Raw genomic sequence first — 21,088 nt, 5'->3', positions numbered from 1 at the left:
CAATCCAATGGCAGACTGTCTTCTCAGCAACATGATTGCAGCCTGTGTCTGAACTTCCAGAAATTATTCAAATTCCTGAAATAAGTTGTCTTAAGAGAATTAAATGTATAATACTAGTCTTCAGTTATTCCTATGTGGAACTTCGATTTTTCTCCTACTGAGGCAAGTGAAGGAAGAAAGGCCAAAGACTGGCAGCATAATTAACAAATCAAATCGGTCTTTCTGGTGAACTAGGATTAGGCAAACTACTACTGTAATTAGTTCTGAAAATGTTACTAAAGATATTTTTTTTTACTCCAAGAAGCAAAAATGAATACCTTTCAAAATAAACCACTGCAAAATTACCAAACTCCTTTAATTTGGGGGCCTAGGAAAGCATATTAGTGATACTGCTTTATCTTATAATCTGAGGGTTTGTTTGGTTTGGACTGAAAGGAAATTGGAAAAAGCTGAGCTGGATTTTGAACAGAAAATTAGGCAACTGGAGGAACAATGTAAATAGAACATGTTCAGTAACATGTGCCTGGAATCAGATTTAGTTCATTCTACTTATCTTGAATCAATGAGCAAACTAAGATAATTAAAGAGACATCAGTAAGAGTTTTACCACTGACTTCARTGGAGCCACAGTATATATGATGCAAATAGCATTCAAAGAAAATATCATAATGAGCAGGAGAGAATGAACAACACCAGTAAGACCTATTCTGTGTCTATAACCCTAGAGCAGCTAGTCATCCAGTGTGCCAACAGCACCTTCTGCTTAGTATGCCTTCAATTCTTCACCCAAAAGTCAGTATCGTGTATTAGTTCCCCCTGTACCACTCATTCTCACAACTTCAGTGAGACCATTTTCTGCTTCCACCAAACACTTATTGAAAGCAATCTAATTCAAAGTTATTAATAAAATGAACTGGAAATTGTTTTGTAAAGCTCAGCACTTTTACAGCTTTAACTTCCTGCACACGCAGTACCAAGTACCACCCATTTATTGCTGCTCTCTGAAGTGTCACTAACACTATCCTTCAGAAGAAAGGGGGTAGAAGGAAACAAACTGAAAAATAGTGAGAACTAGGAGGAAGCTCTAAGAAAGAAGCTAGAGCTATATTATGTGGGTACTGGTGATTAAGGCTATCTACAATTATATTTTACATGCAGCATGTACAAAAAACACCCCCCAAACTCACAAAATTTTGCAGTGTTCAAACTGTCATTTTAACAAGGTGATGGACAAAAGTTGTAACAATGAATTTACTCACCCAAAACCAATAGCTACCCAGTAATTTCTGACACCCTGATGTGGTCCCACCATAGGAAGAATGTCTGGAGAATAGGTGATAGGACCCGCAATTGTGTTTATGATGTTTGCTTGTTTCAGAACAGGTACCATTTCCATAGCAGTCTCAACATGTTCCATTATTCTGTCTAAATCAGACTCAAAAAGTTCTTTTCCAAAACCTGCACAAATATTTGACTCATATTATATATTTGTTAACTGCAACTGAAAATACTTACATTTTTAATACAGTTAGGCAATCTGTATGTATCATAGCTATATGGAATTTGTCAGTATGTTCAAGCCTTTCTCATTCTAAATGGGAAAAATGGTATGCATAAACCAGTTACCTGCAGGATCAAATTTATTGTCACTGCATTTACACTGTCACACAAATTCAACACTGAAGTAGAAAGGATATGGTGAAACACAGAAAATTCCTTTTGTGTTAATAAAAACTACTTATTTTTCTCACTATGGCAACAATTTGGGGAGGGAAGGAAAGATATTGCCTCTGTCAGCTTATGATTTCATTGGTATATAGTGAATTCCTAGTTATATTTCAGTCTGGGCTCTGAGCATTATTGAACATCACTTTGTAGCAGGACTTGACACACTAGTGGAGACACAAACTTGAGGAAGCTAAGATAGAGCAATACAATGCCCAGCAAGGCTGAATGTTGCGTGTTAGGAAACGCTTCTTTTTTAAAATCAGCAAGACCATTGACTTAAGATCACTTTCTGTCCAAAAATGAATGGACAGTTAGGGCCTAGATATAACACCGTAAATTTTTATAAGCCGCAATATGATGCTTTGAGTTGGGTTTTTGGGGAAAAAAAAATCTATAGATCTACAACTCTCTTTCACTTATTTTTGAACACAGCACTTTGTCTAAGACATTCCTTTGCTGAATCTGTGTTCCTACTTGGCTGCTACATTACCTCTGGGGCACARCCAAAAATCCAAAGACCTTGCCAGCACGCTGGAGAGAACTATACCTTTGAACAATCCCTACTCAAGTGAAAAAGCCTACAAACCACAGATTTAATGACTGGATCTAATCACAACACATAGACACCTGCTCAAAAAGCAGGGTTAGACCGTGTTGTAGATGCATATTCTGTGCCTATTTCAAATAGTCTTTTTATGATGCTGTGTTGTTTCTATTTACTTTTAATTAGAGATTATAACCATTCTTYGAAAAAGGTTCCTGAACTACAGTTGCACATTGCAAATATTTTCCATTTTCCACCATGTAAGGCAGTGTGACAGGGAGGGATTTATACATATTAAATGGCATGCTAGTGCTTATCAGTTTAAAGAAAAAATGTTTAAATTACCAGGTGGGACTCCATTTGTTACCCATGAGTCCTGTAGCTTCATCTTCTCTTGTCTTTCATATGGACCAAATAAAAGTCCATCTCTCTCTTGCCTTAGATAATACGATCCTTCTAAGTCACGAATCACAGGCAGTTCTCTTTTCAGGGCTTTTACTTCAGGAATACTTGAAGTCACAAGATACTGGTGATGAACTGGTATGAGAGGGTGCTGCAGACCAATCATCTTGCCTATTTCACGGGCCCAGAAGCCTACAGAAGATAACAAACAAAGTACTAATACTACAAAGTACTAATAAGTAATATTTATTTCAACTAATAGAAAAAAACAGTAAAAAATTTTCAGGAGCTATTCTGCTTTACAGCAGGAAAGAAAGATATCATTTTTTCCACATTTTCAATTTCAATTTATCTTTCTTATTATCCAGCATAGCCTTTCAATACCCTCCATAATTTCATCTCCTTGCTCTCAACTATACCACTATACATTATACTAGCATACAGCTATTCAAAAATATAGTTGAAAAAATATGAATTAGAATTCTAGGAAATTCACAAGGGAATTTAATTAACAGTCCCACAAACTCATTGGTTTGTTTCAGTAGAATACGTCTGCACTTCAGTTCTAGCACAAAGTCTGAAAAGCAGAATAAATTAACTCACATCATAAGTCTTAACCTAGTCTTTTACTATCAACCAAATGAGCTAGCACACTTACCCAAGAGGACAGCAAAGTTCTAATGCCTCAGTAGAGCCAGGCACTACTTTCAGCCAGCTAACCTCACAAATTTAAGTTTCTCTCCTCCTTCTCATACATCACRTGACTTGTATTAATTAAGTTTCTCATGCAATAATCAATGCATTATGATGTTCCTATTGGTGAGTAGTCAGCATGCTTTCCAATAGGCTTCCAGTTAGAAGTTCTGATACAAGCTGTGATCAGATAAAGTGAGCAGCAACTTCCCTGGCCCTGGGGCACACTCAGGGCCCTTCATGTAAACCACTAGGCATAATTTAAAGACAACCTAAATCTTTTCTGTTAAGGTCCCTCAAGACCAGCTGTTTCTAGCTGCCAAGGTGCATCCACTTAGAGATGTACCTGTGTCAAAGCTAACTGTGCCAGTTAGCTCTGCCAGGCCTATTCGTTTGGGTTCTGCATCATGGCTCGTGCCTGCTGTGAGGATGCAACATACAGATCGGGGAATCAGACAGACACAATCAAGTGGGAAGGCAGCTGCTTGAAGAAGCTTGGAATATCTTTCCACCTCTCTCTCCTGACTCTTTGGATCTYGGAATGAAGATCCAAGAAGTAGGAATGGAGGGGGAAAATCCAATGAGGCAGCAGCCCCAGGGAAGTATGTGAAGTTGAAAATCAGTGTTGGGGGAAAGCAAAATGGAAGAACAAGAAGAGGTAGTAGGCCTTTCAAATAAAAGGCTATGTGCTGATGATTGCCCAGTAAAAGCAGGCAGTTCAGTGTTGTTCCTGTGTAACCAGCTGATCCCAAACCGTTTATGTAAAAATGTCTCCAGTAATATTTGCTACCTAACGCAGCTGCCSTTTCTCCTGGGACTTATGTTCATGATGCTTGGCTTAACAAGCAATTTTTTTCCTGTTTATCGCTTACTTGGCTTCATATCTAGATGTTTCTACCTCCACCTCCACTTTCGCACTCTCTGGTCAAATTTAGCTCTCAGGGCCTTGAGGGCACAAATAAGACTTTGTGGCCCTGACTCCCCCAAGGCCTCCCTCCACATCCCTGCCCATGGGCCCAGGAGCACCTTTCATCTCACTCCCTGCCAGAGCTATGTTGCACGTGTGCCTGTCTGCAGCTCAAATCATGTCACAGCCATGCCCATGTCTGGCCATAGACCTTGTTGATCCAGACACTAACCTGCAGGCTGGTTTTCTGGCTTGGCTTCTTTGCCTCATCACTGTGGACCTACCAGCTCATCACCAGGCTGGGTCTGACCCAGCTGGTTACCCTCACCAGACCTATGCACTAACTTCCTTGTTTGACCTTAGACCTGCCTTTGTCTGGTGATCTGGACTACGAGCTGTCCCTAGCTGCCACCTCCAGCCTGCTGATTTCCTTGCTCAGTACCGTAGCAGGGGGCATGGCTGGTAACGCCCCTGCCCTGCCAATTTTGCCACTGTGCTTGGCTCACAGTCCCTCAGGAACCAGCTGGACCTCACTGCTCAATGATATCAGCTTGGGAATACATCCTTCCATCTCTAGTGCAGCCAAAAGACAGTGCAATTTGGAAAGTTGAGTTGGGCTGTGCTGGCCTCATGCCACTTCCTCATGCTAGGAGGAGGGCTGTCAATCTCATTATKACAAACCAGCCCCAGAGCTTAACACCCACAGTTCTTTTAAAAAACAGAGTTTCTGAGGGAGAAGCCTTCCACGGTGATTCACTTGACAATTGCTGACAGTCATATTATGCAAGGGAGAAGGAAACTCAACAGCATGATAACAGAGATTTGGTCAGTTAAAAGCCCCTGCCCATTAAATAGTAAAAAACAGTATCAGTTGTTCTATATTTATCTTATTAAGATTTTTGCTTCTTAACTYCATCCTCACAACCTGGAGGAGACTCATTAATAGAACAGTTGATAAATTGATCAAATTAGCTCAAGGAAATCATGTCTCACTCATGACATTTAAGGCTACTGAAACCTGATTTTATGCTCCTTTATAAAGAACACAATCAAAAAATTTTAATAAAATTGAATTTCTAGTACATTTGCAAAGGCTTGCTCCATTACTCATGACAAATACAGGTATGGATTTGACAGGAGGCTACAGGTGCCTAGAGTTGCCTGATACCAGAAAAAGTAATGCATTTGCTCTTATTTGCCAGCTATCCTTGCACAGTGACCCACTCTACCAAGCCCAGGCCAGGGACTAGACAACTACAACTATTGCTTATACATATTGCAGTAATGTAAGGGTTTAAATCTCTCAGCATCATTAGGATAAATATACATAAGCAGTCCTCCCACAAAATCAGTAGAGGATCTGCTCCTCGATACTTTTCTATTTGGAGGAACCCAGTAATACTCACACAGTTGTTTTCCAGGACATAAAATATTTTGGCAAACTATTAATTGCTTGCTTTGAAAAAAAATAATAGGAGCTAATTCTTCATGAAATCTTTGTGTAAGAAAAGCACAAATCTTTCAAATCTGTAAACATGTTGAAAACCCACAAGGCTTTAATTCTTACAATTATATGGGGAAAAATGAGGTGGGAATGTTATAGATGTGTGAAGATGACAACATATGTATATGATAGAATACAATGACATGTCAGGAAACCAATTTTAGGGAGTTTATTTTAATTTAGACATTTCCATATGACTTACAAAGATGACGAATGTTTAAGGTATGGTCAGCTAATGATCCACGCTGGAAAAGGGCAGAATAAAGTAACAACACATTCCATCTTTAGTATTAAACCCTGTTTTTCTGCCAAAATTGCTTGGACTTCAAGAGGTATTTTGAAAAGGAATGATGTTCCAAGAATGTGTTTCTAATAAATTTATTATTTTGCTTACCCGTTAAAACAGCACCAGTGGGAAAATGTAACAGCACCAATGGGTAAATGTAACAGCAAGTATATAAAAAGATTGAGTCTTAACTTTCTTTTTCTTTGAAAATAATACTAAGTTTTTTACAATTAAGCTTCCCAAAGCCTATTACAATCAGAGTTGTCTGAATATGACCTTCRTTTGCTGTTGAACTAAAGGTAAATCCTTTAGGTATGCTCAATACTAAATCTGAAATATTGTACTTCTAAAAACAAAACAAAACAAAACAAAAAAAAACACTTAAGCTAATTGCTTATTTAATCATCAAGAATAACAACAGCTGGAATTTACTAAATGAAATATATTATAGTTTCTTTGTTTAAAGTTTTTGAACCATGTGCAAAAGCCATTACAAACACAAAAATGGCAAAAAGAAGAATATGTTCACTGAAATAAAATTCTAATGGGAAGCAGATGTCAAGTTCTATCACACATAGTAGAGATAAATGAAGACAAAAATTTTATCTCTGGGACATTTGTAATGATTATATTGTGGAGACTGCAAACATCTGATGCTGAAATATTTACTGGTGGTATCACTTAGCATATCTGTTGAACTATGTATTCCAATCCTCATTTAAAAAAAATTCAGGAGAAAATCTTCCATCACTACATACGTATGAAATAGTTGTGAGATCGAGTGTGTGTAGGCATGCACCTGTGTGTTTATATATACATGCACACATTCAGTRTAGATAAATGAAATTCACTATTTTTGCAGATTTTAATCAATCATTCTATTACAAATAGAATGCAAATCACTTCAGCAGGCTCAGTACAAGTTAGCTCATGTCAGGGATTATTTATTAGGGATCTGCTTTCTTCAAAAATGGAAATCTCACATAAGGAACAGCTAAAAATTGGCTGGAACTAGTTTGTTCCAGCTCCACAGCAGATGTCAGCTGGGGTGGGGGGAAGAGAGAATGTAGAAGGCCCTCTGATGTATTCTTCTGTGCTCAGACTGCAACATGAGCCTAAAATATGAACTCTGAATTACTAGCCATGATCTGTAGAGGAATGAGGCAAGGCCGAGAAGAATGAATGTTAGCGGACAGAATTATTTATGAAAGATATGGGTTATATAGTACTGATTTCATATCGTTAGCCAGYATGTTCAGCAAGATGTGCTTCAAATGTTCATTTTGGCTGAACAGTTAGCTACACAAGAGAAAATTAACTAAATGCATCTTTAGTATAGTAAGTTATTAAATCAAAAAAAAGACTATGAAAATGTCATAAGGGTACATTCTGGTTTTACAAATTAGCTTCAAAAAGCAGTTATTAGAAAACTCTGCTTAATGTCAACTTGATATATAACCAAAAGAAAGACAACTATGCTACAAAAATATAAGGAAAAGACTACATTTTTGATACTTCATCAATACGTTCCAGACCCAACAGTTCGGAATAATGAGTGCTTAGAAGTGCCTAAATAAGAGGTCTGGTTGCCAAAAGAGCTGCTTTTCCAYTCTATAATCTCAGATCATTCCCAGACTGGTTGACTATTGACATCATGACAGGATAACTGGCTGGCTTAGAACCTCGAGGTGAACTTTACAGATTCCTGCCATTTTAGCTAAGCTGATATATCGCCAGTGATCACCTATGGGTGATATACGACCAAAAGAGAAAGCATACTTCGCCAGCTGGTTTCACAGTTGGTCTGAAAGCCAGGAAAGATCTAACAAGGCTCTCTGTATGCATTCCAGACCATGAAAGGAAGGTCATGTAGTAAGCACAARTTGTTCTGCCCATCCCTTGAGTTCAATCCTCCATCTTGTTCCCTCCAAACTTCTCTCTATCCCAATCTTCTCTCTTTCTCATCTTTCCTTCTTACCCTAGTTCTCACACCCTTTTCAGCTAGTTTCTCTCACTCCATGTGCAAATCAGTTTCCCTCCTTTGTCAAATCCTGTCTCATCTGGCTTCTCTTCCTATGATCTACTCACATTTACCTTTCCCTCCACCAGTCTTCAGTCCTCAGACAACTCACACAGTCTCAGTTTTCCAATCTGTTTTGCCCGGAACCAGTCCTCAAGTACCTTTCCTAATCTTTTCACCTAAAAAGCTTCAGTTCTCTTAATGAATCGTCATATTACTTTTTGCTCTCCATCTCCTTGGTGTCACTCCCTCTACAGTACCCCCAGGCTGAGCTTCCTTATCCAGCAARTCCTCTCACTCACAGACTTTCCACTTACTGTCAGTGCTCTAACCGGGTACCTTTCCCAAACAGTTTTCTCCTCCAGCTCTATTTCCCTTCCAGTCCAACTCGCTTGTAATTCCAAGCACTAGCCATCCTTATTCTACTCACCCCATAAAGTGGCAAAAAAGAAGTGTTTAGTTTGCATGTAAGTTTTTAGACCTGATTTGTCTAGGAAAAAAGAAACAGATCTGAAGGACTCTTGCCCAAAAGCTCTTTGAAACAGAAATATCAGTTTGGCTTCTTTAACACAATTAAGAATATAAAAATTGCATATCTAAATACAAGCTCCTTTGAGTTAGGAAACTTTTACTGCAGKGGAAATGTATTGTTAAGCCAAGTACATGCTTAAAATACTGATCAAAGGGCAACAGACGTCTTCTGTTTCAAGGATATGTGGATAGAGTCAAATCTTAGAGAAAGGTAACACTGAAATACGCAGTATTATCTTACTGGATGCGAATCCTCAGGCTGAAAAAAAACAGCAAAGACCCTGCTATTTCATTTGTACATCCCTTTTCCCTTCCTAAGTAGCACTTATAAGAAGTCCTGTAATTTTAGAGGACAAGATGCATGTCTCTTCTACACAGTTTACTGTAGAATAGTAAAGCTCTCCTCCATTTCTAAAATGTAACGAGATAGTCCAGGTCCTAACTGCTTGATGGAGACTAATCAGAAAGAAATATTATGAATGTCTAGTAAAGGACAATTAACTCAAATGCTAATTTTTCACGATAGTGTTAAAGTGATATATGTAGACTGTATTTTACCACAAACCAAGTAAATATTCAAAAACATTTATTACCTATTTCTATAACCCAGATAATTCAGTACAGTTGCTGAGTATAAACAAGTTTGCAAATCCCAAGAGTATATAAATGCTTATATTAAAACCTACCTGCAGTGTTCACAACTCTTTTTGCTTGAATTACTCCAAGTGGAGTTTCAACTTCCCATGTCCCATCTGATCGGAAGTTCAGATTAGTCACTTGGACCGGGTAATTTAACTGAGCACCATATTTTCTGGCTCCTGCAGCCAAGGCCATAGTGAGAGAGTAGGGATCAATATGACCATCTCCAGGGTTATACAGCCCAGCCAAAACCTAAGTGGAGGTAAAATCACACAAAAGGAAAGAAAATAAAATTTGCTGAAGTCAACTAATTTTGTTTTAAAATTGTTATATTTCTGGAATTCATTAAATCTTAAGGAGTTAAAACAAATTTTAAAACTATATAATGTTCTAAAAGCTAAAGCTAGCTGACTAGACAGTGCTTTTAAGGACGCAAAATTCCTCAGTTCTCCCATGCAAGCCAAGGACCCAGTGCTTTAATACTATGGCATAGAATATACATTGAAATGCATGCAATCTGATTTTAGGAGTTTTTTTTTTCACTGCAAAACCAGAATCTCTTATAAATATTGTMTTAAAGAAACAGGTCCTAGAGCTACATATCTGGAAGACCAACATTTAATTGTAAYAGATATAATTTTTCATAAAATCAGGTTCTCTACCGTATCCATGTTCAATAATGGAAACAACTCTTGCACTTTCTCAGGCATGATTAAGTACTGCTCTGTCGGGTGCCAGCCAGCACGAGTCATTTGATATTTGAATTCATCCACCCTAGTAGGGGTTGAAGCAATTCTGATGCTGCCAGGCTGATGAAACCCCACAACCTAAAACAAAGAGCAAAAGTGAATTAACTGCAAAGACCTTTACTTATCTCTGTAAATGCATGTTTCTATGCTATGGGAAGCACATAGGAATTTTGCCACTATCATCACTGAAAACAGACTCAAATTAAAAGTGTCCTTGAAGGAACAGGATTTAAATGTAAACTCACAGAGAGAAAAGAAAAAAAAAATGTTACCCAAATAACTTCCCGAATATACGCTCTCTTGAAAAATGTTGTAAAAAGGTTCTATTTAATATCATGATACTACTGTTTTTAATTAAGATTTGATTAATACTTGAAATTATGGCTCATAAATTTTCAAAAGTATATTAGACATGTCTGAAAATAAATACATAACAGTGTATATTATAGTTTAGCACCTGCATGATTTTCTATTGAGATACTACAAAATAAATTTAACTGATCAAGCAGTTTTACTGATACAATAAATAATCCCCTCCTTTTTTCTCTTTTTAGTTAGACATGGAATGCTTACCTTCCAACATAAATATTTAATTTCTATTTCTCTGTTTCCTCACAGTGTATTAATATTATAGATAAAAGAGATAAAAATTGTAGGAGAATTCACAATGATAATCTGCTGTAGTATCTTAGGCAAGCAGCAGAATAAGGCAAAAGGCATTTTAAGACAATTATCAAGTTAGTAGACTAGCAAGGTGAGGAATATGCCTTTTCTCCTGTAGTTTCTACTGCAACTTGAAGCAAACATATGTTTAGTGAATGGAATCTATATGGCTGAATAATGACAGATAAAAAAATGACTCTCGTGTTTCTCTACATACTCATTCCTCAAGTTACTAAATAAAAGCACAGCTCTGAAAAGCAACAGGAAGAATTGCAGCAATCTTCTCAAGTAYAGAGTATATGACATCATATGTATTTTCAAGTAGATATGTTTAAAGTAGGAATGTACAATAATCAACYTGTTCATTCCAGATCCTTGATGCTATCTTAACTCCTATAAAGTGCTGCACACACTCAGGCTGCTAAGCTTCTGAGATGTTTGATGAAAATCATTTTCTTCAAGATTAGAGGGAACCTGGAAACCATCTAAAATATTTAGTGAATAAGCACCAGACTGTAGCATAGATATGCAGAGGACAATATATTTCAATGAAAGGGGAGCTTTATGATAACCATTAACATAGGGGAATACAACTTGTCAGCCCCAAACTTTTCTCTCTTGATTAATTCAGATCATCATATTAATGATCTGAATTAATATTTCAAAAGTTAAGGAGATTACCTGTCCAGTCTCTTCTTCTAGCTTTTCATATAGTTTGATGCTGTAAAAATGGATTTTCTTCAGGTTTATTCCCGGATGAAAATAAGTAGTTAAACCAGCCTCAAATTAAAAAAAAATAATAAAAGAAAAAACAGAAACACATAAGGATATGATTAGAAATTAGTGTTTTCTTTCTTTCCTTCCAGCTGTCATTCAAAAAGGAATTGTCAAGTTACTGCAAAGAAAAGTAATACATGAATGGAGCCCACCAGTACAAAAATAAAAATAATATTCTTTCCTTACTTATGGCATTCTTGTTATCTGCACACATGTTTTTCCACCTGTCTTTTCTCATCAGTTTTGTCAAGTCATGATACTGTTGCAGTTGTTCTCTCCTGTGATTTCCTTTATCCCTTACATTATTCAGTTGTCTGTTACAAATCTTTTGGAAGAGACATACAACTCAATTCCTGATCTCTAGAAGTCTCTGAAGGTACTCGTGAGAAGTCCTATAGCAGGACCTTCTGCCTTTTGCAAATGAACATGAGATAGAAACTAAACCTTCACAAAATCAAATCTGAACAAAAGCGATTACTTTCCTGTGGTGTGAACAATAGGGTGAYGGAAGACAACGTTCTTCTAGTCTAAACAGTTGTCTCCTGTTGCAGCTGTAAAACAGTAACTACTGTATTTCAGAGGTAGCTGAAGAAATTATGTATGTACTTTGGGCATCATTTTACTTGGTTTGACTTTGTACAGCTGTTGAGGCCTTTTGGGCTCATGTAAGTATTAAATCAAGAAGTACTACAGCTGCTTTTACCTTTGAGAAAATTATAAATCTGCCTACACTTCAGATATCTGCATCAGTGTGGATCTTTAGCAAAAAGTGAAGTTTAAGTCTTATTGAAGTTAAGGATACGCCTTTGTATTTCCTGAATTGGACATCGTGCTGAAACTTGTATTTCAATTTGAGGCAACAAAACTGCAAAATCACAATATGGTTTCAAGCTAAGTAACTATATTGATTTAAGCACACCAGTACATATTTTGCTAACTAAAATAGAGCTTATTCACAGATGCAGCTTGCTTAAATTAAGAGCCTTTATATATAAAGGTTCAACTTACTATAATAGATATATTAGAATGAATGCACAGTACAAGATTTTCAAAAACAGTTAAGGAAGCTAGTGGACACCAGAACCCCCTTTGAGTTCACCAACATTTTGAGAAAAAAAAATCAACAGGGAAAGTCAAGATGGAAAGTAACATATGTAGTAGAGKTTTCATACTTTCCTTTAAGTTTCCTAGTAAGCACATACACCAAACTACTCTTGACTTTTAGGTTGTCAGCTCTGTTATATGGTCCATATTTTAAGCCTTTAACTTTTGAAGTTGGTGGAATAACTCTATGCATGTAAATAAAAAAGCAAAATTTAGTGCTCTGTGAAGATATTTTAATTCATACTAATTTAATTATACTTCTAACATTATACTGCAAAACATTGTATTTCAAAATTAACATCAACATATACTGCATAAGTTACATCACATCTCATTTTTTTTGAAAATATGGACCATTTTGACCCATCTTTCTTGGTGCAACTCCACATTTATATCCCAGTAGTATGCCTCAGAAATAAATTAGCTCCAAATGGCTCTTAGCAAATAGCTTGCACTCAGATTTACACATCCCTCAGAAAACTTAATTCATACTTGCTGCCTAAGATGACAGAAACTCAGTATCTTCACAGAAAGAAGTGGCTGTTTAGTGTTTTTGCTAGTCAAGGTGCCAACTATTTTCAGTTGCTCGCAGTAGCTAATTCTTCCAGAATAGAACGAGTATTTAGACATCCAGCCACTACAAACAGCTTGTTAACATCTCTACTCTGGGGAAACTGAATTGTTGCCATCAATTAAAGACAGATAGCAACCTACTGGTTAGTACATTCACAACCACTAATTTCAGCTGCTCCTTAAACTGTTGCCATTCAATCTGAATAGTGGTGGATTAAACAGCAGTGGCTCTATGATTCCTGCTGGATTCTGAAGATATTCAAAGGGGTCACAACCAGGAATCTGAGAAGCACTAACTTGGATTAGTGTTGGGAGAGCATGACACTCTATGTATGTCTTGTCCAGGACCTTTAACTTCCTTTCATAGGAAAGAGATCAATGATCTTTTCTACCTTTCTCAAAAGTTTTTCCTGACTTTCTTTGCGAGGATTTTGTCATTCTGGCACCTTAAACTTAATACACAATATCATAGTGTATCACATAGGTGCGATGTCAAAATAAACCAATGAAAAACTGTAAAATTAATCATCTAGTAGCATTATATTTTTCAACTGTGTCTATATTTTTTCATAATTTTGTTCCCAATTTGTAACTATATTCAGTATTGTTCATTACCTGAACAATCTGAGTTCAAAGAGTGACCAAAGAAATCTGTAGGAGGACAAAAAATCCACAGAGGGCCATATTAAACACAAAGTGAGCACCTTGGATTCATAAAGTCCCTGAAATACAAATTCCTGGGCTAAGTTAATTTTCTGGAAAAATATTGCTATATACCTCTCCTGTTCTTATTATCATATCATATCAGCACCACACTGGACACTGCTGGAGATATTTGGCCAGAAGTGCTATTGATACATGTGGTTTTATGTTGTTATCAACATACTTATTTTGATTTCTTCAGACTAAAACCCAAGGCTGTTTCACTGCAGATTTCATAATTAAGACTTGCTTGCTTTTTGTTTTTTTTTTTTAATATTTCCTAAAGGTCTTTTTGTTGTATACTCTGAATAAAGAAATAAATTATGCATTGACTACTGTTTACATTTCTTCAGCTATTTTCAAAAATCTATGGGTAATTCATTTACATGTACTGGAAAATTGTAAATTTTTTWAAAAAATAATAAAATATTTTTAATTAAATAAACTTTATATTTTTTAATTAAAATAAACTTAAATTATTTCTACTGCCTTCTTTTATTGATATAAACATTTTCTGATTAGTGTTCTGTTATTTTTCTGAATGTAGTAAGTCTTTCCAGTGCAATGAAATTCCATTTTAGTGTTCACTGTCAGGTAAAGCAGTTTTGAACCAAATGAACCACAAATTACTTGCAAGCTAGCTATAAAATAATACAAATTCAAAGGCATTTAATTGCCAGAATTAAACCACAAATTCTCTCTCTGACATTTAAGTGAAGAACATAATTTTAAACACACATAATGCCTTTTGGCTTGGATAAGGAATATTCCTAGTTAAAGAGTGCATTTGGGAGACAACTCTAACTTGATAGAATTATATCAAAATTAAAACCATGGAATCACAGAATAATTCAGGTTGGAAGAGACCGCAGAAGGTTTCTGTCCAATCTCCTGCTCAAAGCAGAGTCAGTTATGCAATCAATTTGCCCAGAATTTCTCCAGGCTGGTCTTGAAAATCTTCAAGGATGGAGACAATAATACCTCCCTGCCCAACTACAGGGCTTTGCATTTGTCTGTGTTGAATCCTGTAAGGTTCCTCTCAGCCCACCCCTCCAGCCTGTCCAGGTCCCTCAGCATGGCAGCCCTGCCCTTGCATGGGTTGACTGGTTCCTTAAATTTAGTGTCTTCTACAAATTTGATGAGTGTTCACTTATCACCTCCTCTAGATCACTGATAAAAATACTAAACAGGATGGGTGCCAGGACAGACCCCTGCAATACTCCACTTGTTACCAGCATCCAGGCAGCCCATTACCCACTACCATCTAAGCCAAACTATCCAAAGCATTGCTAACCATCTAGTTGTCTGCTCATGCAGACCAAAAYGTTTTAATTTGTATTCATGAATATTATGGGAGGCAGTGTCTAAAACCTTGCTAAAAGTGAGGTAGATGACCTCTAATGCTCTCCTTTTGTGCAAAAATCCAGTCATTTTATCATATTGCTTTTATAAAGCAATATATCGGGTTCATCAGGCATGACTTACCCGTGGCAATCTATATTGACTGTTCCCAATTACCTTCTTGTCCTTATGTGCCCAGAAACATGATCCAAGGCTCACACCATGATTTTCTCAGGAACAAAAGTAAGGCTAAGTGACCTGTAGTTTCCTTGATTGTCCTTTCAGAAGACAACATTTGCCTTTCTCTAGTTTTTGGAGACCTCACTCAATCTCTACAGATGATAGTGAATGACCTTGCAATGCCATCAATATCTGTGGTGCAGCCCATTAGTGAAATGTAAGAGTTGAGTTTTCTCAAGTAATCCTTGACCAGATCCACATCCATTGCTAGTAGTTCTTCTCTTCCTTGAACCCTGGCTCTAAGCACAGAGGCCTGGGAAACCTTGTCCGTGAACACTGATTCAAACAAGGCATTGAGTACCTCAGCGTTTTCTGTGTCAACTGTCACTAAATCACCCACCTCTTTCAGCAATAGTCCCACATTTTCCTTGTTCAGCCTTTTACTATTAATATAACTTTAGAAGTTCTTTCTGTCACCCTTAATATTCCTTGCAAGTTTTAGATCTAGTTGAACTTTAGCACTCCTAATGCCCTCTTTAGATGCCCAGGCAATTTTTCTCCTTTGTAGCCTTTCCCTGCTTCCACCTCCTGTATACTGCCTTTTGCACTGGATCTCAATCATGAGTTTCCTGTTTAGCCAAACTGTCCTCCTGATACAGCTACTTGTTTTCTTGAGTTTCAAGATGAATCATTCTTCCACTTGGAGACCTGCTCTTAGCTTTGCTCTTTTTTTGTAAGACAGATTTTTCTTGGTGTTTATGAACATGCTCTGAAAAGATAATTTTCTTAGAAATGATTACTATACTATAAAATRCTGAGATTTTAAAGGTTTTTTATAGGTTGAAATTTTTAATATTGAAATTTTCATGTATCAGTTTTGATCTGCTCTAATCTGTTTCAGATTTTATACTAACTCTATCATTAAATTAAAATTCTGAAGGGAATTGGCATTAGTAGTTATCTATATTCTCTGTCCTTGCAAGTTTGACCAAGTCTTAACAAGTTTTAATTTGTCTTGTGCTGTGATTTATTAACTATCAGCAGCAAAATCAATTCAGTGTTGCAAGGAAAAATATTACATAACAGAATGATACATGCTAAACATTTTCTTAGAAAACACCTTTTCAAAGAATTACTATGGGAAAACCTATCTGCTGAGTTATATATGCCATGTTCTGTCCTCGAGGCTTCAGTAAGATTGCAAACGATCTGACCTGCAGTAGATAACAACTTCAGGAGGTCTTAAAGCCTGAGTCCTGACCTAATTTATACATATACAGTAGCCATTACTTTGTCATGGTTAGATAGGTATGAGCAGCACTTGCTCTGTTATTTATGTTGTCTTGTTATTGTTAGTATAAAAATGCACACACTTCCAGTGCTGTTTTCATTTAAACGAAATGAAAGTCAGCCAAATTTATGTCAGATCTGAGAAGTGGAAGAAAGTTTTGGCAGAAACACTAGCAGAATATGATCCATCTGAAATATGACCCTGAGCACTGGCAGAACTTCCTGGACTGTGAAAGAGGGAAAACTTGGTACAGTACAACAACATCTGAAGTCAACTTTCAACCTTTGTGGCTGCAGGCAATATAATATGTGCCATCTCACATTCTAATTATTTGTGTAATTTTAATCTGTATCTAGTGCTATATCACTGTGAGAAAACCACGGATATGTGCACAGTATCTGGTGTAATAAAGAAGTACTAATAGTGACAGTTTTATCTTTCACATCATGTGACACAGATTTATAATCAACTTTCTCATCTTCAAACACAGCACTGKAATACCAAGTCCAACAAAGAGTGATAATATACCATGTAGTTTCAATAGTTACTCATTTCTAACTTGTCTCACAACAAGATGTCTTGCTGTGTTAATCATATAACATTCTGTTGCAGCAGGCACTACAGAGCAGCCCTCCCAATTCCCTTGTCAGGCATCTTCTCTGCTGCACTCCATGTCCATTATTACTTTTATGGCAGAGTTCCTCACCCAGCATTCACTACTAACTGCACTAAGAAGTGCATGGTAAAATAATAAAGGAGAGGTTGCTTTGATGAGCAATAAAGTAGAGCAACTACAACAAAGGAAACATTTAGTAGCAACCCCTTATTCCATGTTCATAGTTTCTTACTCAACAAGGGGATCTTCTGACATACATTTTTTTCTGTAAATGTTTTGGGTAAATAGATTTCAGTCTGTGACTTACTCATGTACGTTTCAGTCAAAGTACTTCTTTGAACATATGACACTTATGATGCATGGTGTTCTGTTCTCTGAATTGTATCAGCTATGTTATGTTTCTGTTTAAAAGGAGCATAATTGTTGAATTTTGTTTTTCCAGACTTCATACAATGTATTTTGGTTTGGTGTTTTTTGGGGCTGAAAAGCAAGTAAAATGAAATATAAATGAAGAGAGACACGAAGCTACTGGAGAGAGTCCAGTGTAGGGCTACAAAGATGATGAGAGGACTGGAGCATCTGCCCTATGAGGAACGGCTGCGAGAGCTGGGCCTCTTCAGCCTGGGGAAGAGAAGACTGAGGGGGGATCTTATCAATGTGTACAAGTACCTGAAGGGAGCGTGTAAAGGGGATGGGGACAAACTCTTTTCAGTTGTCCCATCTGTAAGGACAAGAGGCAATGGGCAAAAGTTGAACTACAGGAAGTTCTACCTGAATATGAGGAGAAATTCTCTGGAGATATTCAAAGCCCGCCTGGATGCAGCCCTGTCTAACAYGCTCTAGGTGACCGTGCTTGAGCAGGGGTGTTGGACTAGATGATCTCCAGAGGTCCCTTCCAACCTTACTATGATTCTATGATTCTGTGAAACTTCAGAAGATGAGAATATAAATCAAATAAGGTCCACATGACTCATCCTCCTTAATGTGCTTCTGAAAGGCACACAGATACTACAATTATATTACTACAATTATGCCAATAAATGCTCTATTATATGAATAGAGTAGTTTTAGGGACAGCAGGCTGTTGATTTTACATTATTTTTTATTGCTATATACAGGGATAATTTTCTTCCAATTTCATCCAAGTCTCACTGGAAGTGAACGGAAAAAGCATCTATTTTTGTGTCAAGCTTTATTTAATCCATTACACTACCCACTCCAGACACTGACATAAAAAATACATTATTATGTACATGCATATTGTGCACCAGTATCTCCACTGGATTAGTGTAACTATGGGAGATGTCTCCGGTTGTCACTATTACCTATATGTCTCTCTAGTTCTTTCTGTTAGAGTACAGACAAACATTCAGCCTTGGAAAAACAGTTTATGGTTGTTCATTTTGCTCCTTCAAAATTTTGTATAACATCAGTGGCAGAAAAGCAAGTTCTTATCTCTAGTAAGAGTCAATTTCTGGGACAGTGAAACTCTCTGAGCACTGGCCACTGAAGCTGCTCCTTAATCACCTCTTACAGGATAGTGTATATGTGAAAACCAGCTATACACAAGCTGGAAGTGTGAAATTTGGCTTCACATTATACATGCCAATGCAACCATTTTCAGCAATATAGTCTGCAGTATAAACCAGCTTACTTTAGAAATAAACACTAAAGTTTAAAAAGTCCAAATTAAACTAAAGTTTAGAAGTCTGAGCCCAGTTAACTGAAACGAATATATTATAATATTAACAATTATCTTCATATTTTAGCACTTCCCATCCAGTAATTTCAAAATACAACATTTATCCCTAATTTCATTAAATGAGAAAAGTGTATTATGGATAGCTGAACCAACTTTTTAAGAAGTCACATAGCAAGTCTACACGGTAGATCCTTTTAGTCAATGCTAAAGATTGTATCTACAAAAAGCCAGGACAATTAATCTCCAGAAAGCCAGGGAATATGAGGATGATGAAGAGTTCAATCACCATTAGATACACAAACTGTTGATAATCTGAGAGATTGATAAAATGTTTCTTACTGCATGCCAAGTAGATCCTGCAGTGAGCTCAGATTTTTCCAGCAGAACAACATCCTTCATGCCAGCTTTGGACAAGTGATAGGCTAGACTCACACCAATGCAACCACCGCCAATGATCACTGTGTCTGCTCTATCTTTTCCCAAGGAAGGGGATGGATTTTCTTCCCTGGGGGAAAAATAACAAACATGACTTTTGTCTTTTTTTTTTTCTTTCCAGCTCCAGCCACAAAATTACCTTCAATTACCTTGTTCCTTGTTTGGGAGTCTGAGTAACACAATCAATTTAAATAAATGACACTTTGTCTTCTCAACCGATTTAGAGCCTAACCTGTTCACTCTTACCATCTGCTTTTAAAGTAAATGGTCTTAAAGGGCCATATATGTATATATGGTACTAGCCAAAAGAACAGGAAAAGCTTGCTTCCACTCACAACTTTATCTCTTTGCTATTTGCTCAATTTACCCTTATGTAGTACCCTATTTATCAGCAAGAAACTGTACACCCGAAATGACACCGCCAACATCTGGCTTTTCAAAAGTGCCATAGTATATGCAAGATAAAGAAAACCTTTAAAAAATGTCTGTTTTTGACATGTTCTACTTTACTAAATCCAAACATTATGGAAAGCAGTTTTTCTCATATGCTACCATATTAAGCTGCAGTTTTACAATTACTTTAAACCAGTATATGCCAGTACCACTGCCATAGGTGGCCCCATTCTGCTTCACCTTGTCTGTATCATCCCTTCCAGAGGCAGCCAAGTAGCATGCCAGATCAGGAAGTTTATCTAAATTAAAAATAGCCAGTTTCTCTTGTGTGAGACAAGGTGGAACCTCTTACTGCTGCAGCAATACAGACTACTACGAAACTACAGCATCTGTCTCATCAGGACAGTTACTCAATGCTTGTTTAATTTTATCTTCCCTTTCCCGGCATACATTTTTTTTTCCTGTTTGTCTTTTCAGCCTCTCTGGCAAATGGTTATCTAATGTTTAACCAGCCTTCTACCTATTCCCCACTCAGAAATCAAAACTATTAATTGTAGCTATTGTGAATTAAAATCTTATAAAACAGCCTGAAATTTTAACTGTAAATGTAGGAGGAATATGCATCATGCTTACTCACTCTGTGGGCATGAATGAAAAAGAAAAGATATGGGAGCACAAACCACCACAGATCTTCTCTATCTAATCCATAATAATGCATGTGYTCTTCTTTCAGATTAAATATTAARTTTTTCAGGTTAACAGTAAGCTGTTTATCAGACAGATGTGCAACTCTTACGCAGACTCTTATATAGTTTCATTAGATAAACATAAACCAAGCTCAAGTGTGAAAGGTCTTTCTACGCGTCTCTTAAATTGTGACTTTGACGCTGCCTCACTTTGACTCCCAACTTTTTTCAAACCTTTTCTTTGAAGCCCAGAAGCCTGGTGAGAATCTGAGGGGCACCTTCCCCTGGGACTACAGCATTCACCCAGATGCTTGCTGCGCTGCTGTTGTGCTCGCTCACGGAGGCGGCCCCCCTTTAGCCGGGCATCTCCTCACCCCAGCCTGGCTCTGCTCTCTGACCGGGACACCGGGGCCCATGGAGGCGCAGAGAGGCCTTCCGGGCCCCGAGGGCACCCGGCGGGCACGGCGGAGCTGCGACAGGCGGCAGAAGGCGCCAGGTTCCCCCAGCACCTCCCGCCCCGCCAGCCCGAGCTGAAGCCCCCGCGGGCGGCGGCCTCGCGCTCGCAGGTGCGGCCGTTAACGGCCGCCGCGGGCCGCGCCTGCCGGCGCCGCGGCACCGCGCT

At 37.5% G+C, this 21,088-nt stretch overlaps 1 protein-coding gene across 1 annotated transcript in view; it reads right to left on the bottom strand.

Moving 5' to 3' along the window:
• Positions 1-19,418, bottom strand: part of DMGDH (dimethylglycine dehydrogenase) — a 42,603-nt gene extending 23,185 nt beyond the window's left edge. The window contains exons 1-6 of the mRNA XM_085322038.1: positions 19,292-19,418; positions 11,348-11,446; positions 9,917-10,081; positions 9,302-9,506; positions 2,618-2,866; positions 1,260-1,458 (exon numbers count right to left, since the gene is read on the bottom strand). Coding sequence (XP_085178164.1) covers positions 1,260-1,458; positions 2,618-2,866; positions 9,302-9,506; positions 9,917-10,081; positions 11,348-11,446; positions 19,292-19,351 — 977 coding nt within the window. The 5' untranslated portion in view covers positions 19,352-19,418. The remainder of the gene's footprint in view (positions 1-1,259; positions 1,459-2,617; positions 2,867-9,301; positions 9,507-9,916; positions 10,082-11,347; positions 11,447-19,291) is intronic.
• Between the last annotated feature and the right edge of the window lie 1,670 nt (positions 19,419-21,088).

Source organism: Rhea americana, unplaced genomic scaffold, assembly GCF_003343005.1.
Source record: "Rhea americana isolate MKP2758 unplaced genomic scaffold, rheAme1 scaffold_74, whole genome shotgun sequence".
NCBI lineage: Eukaryota > Metazoa > Chordata > Aves > Rheiformes > Rheidae > Rhea > Rhea americana.
This window is presented reverse-complemented; position numbering and strand designations above follow the sequence as displayed.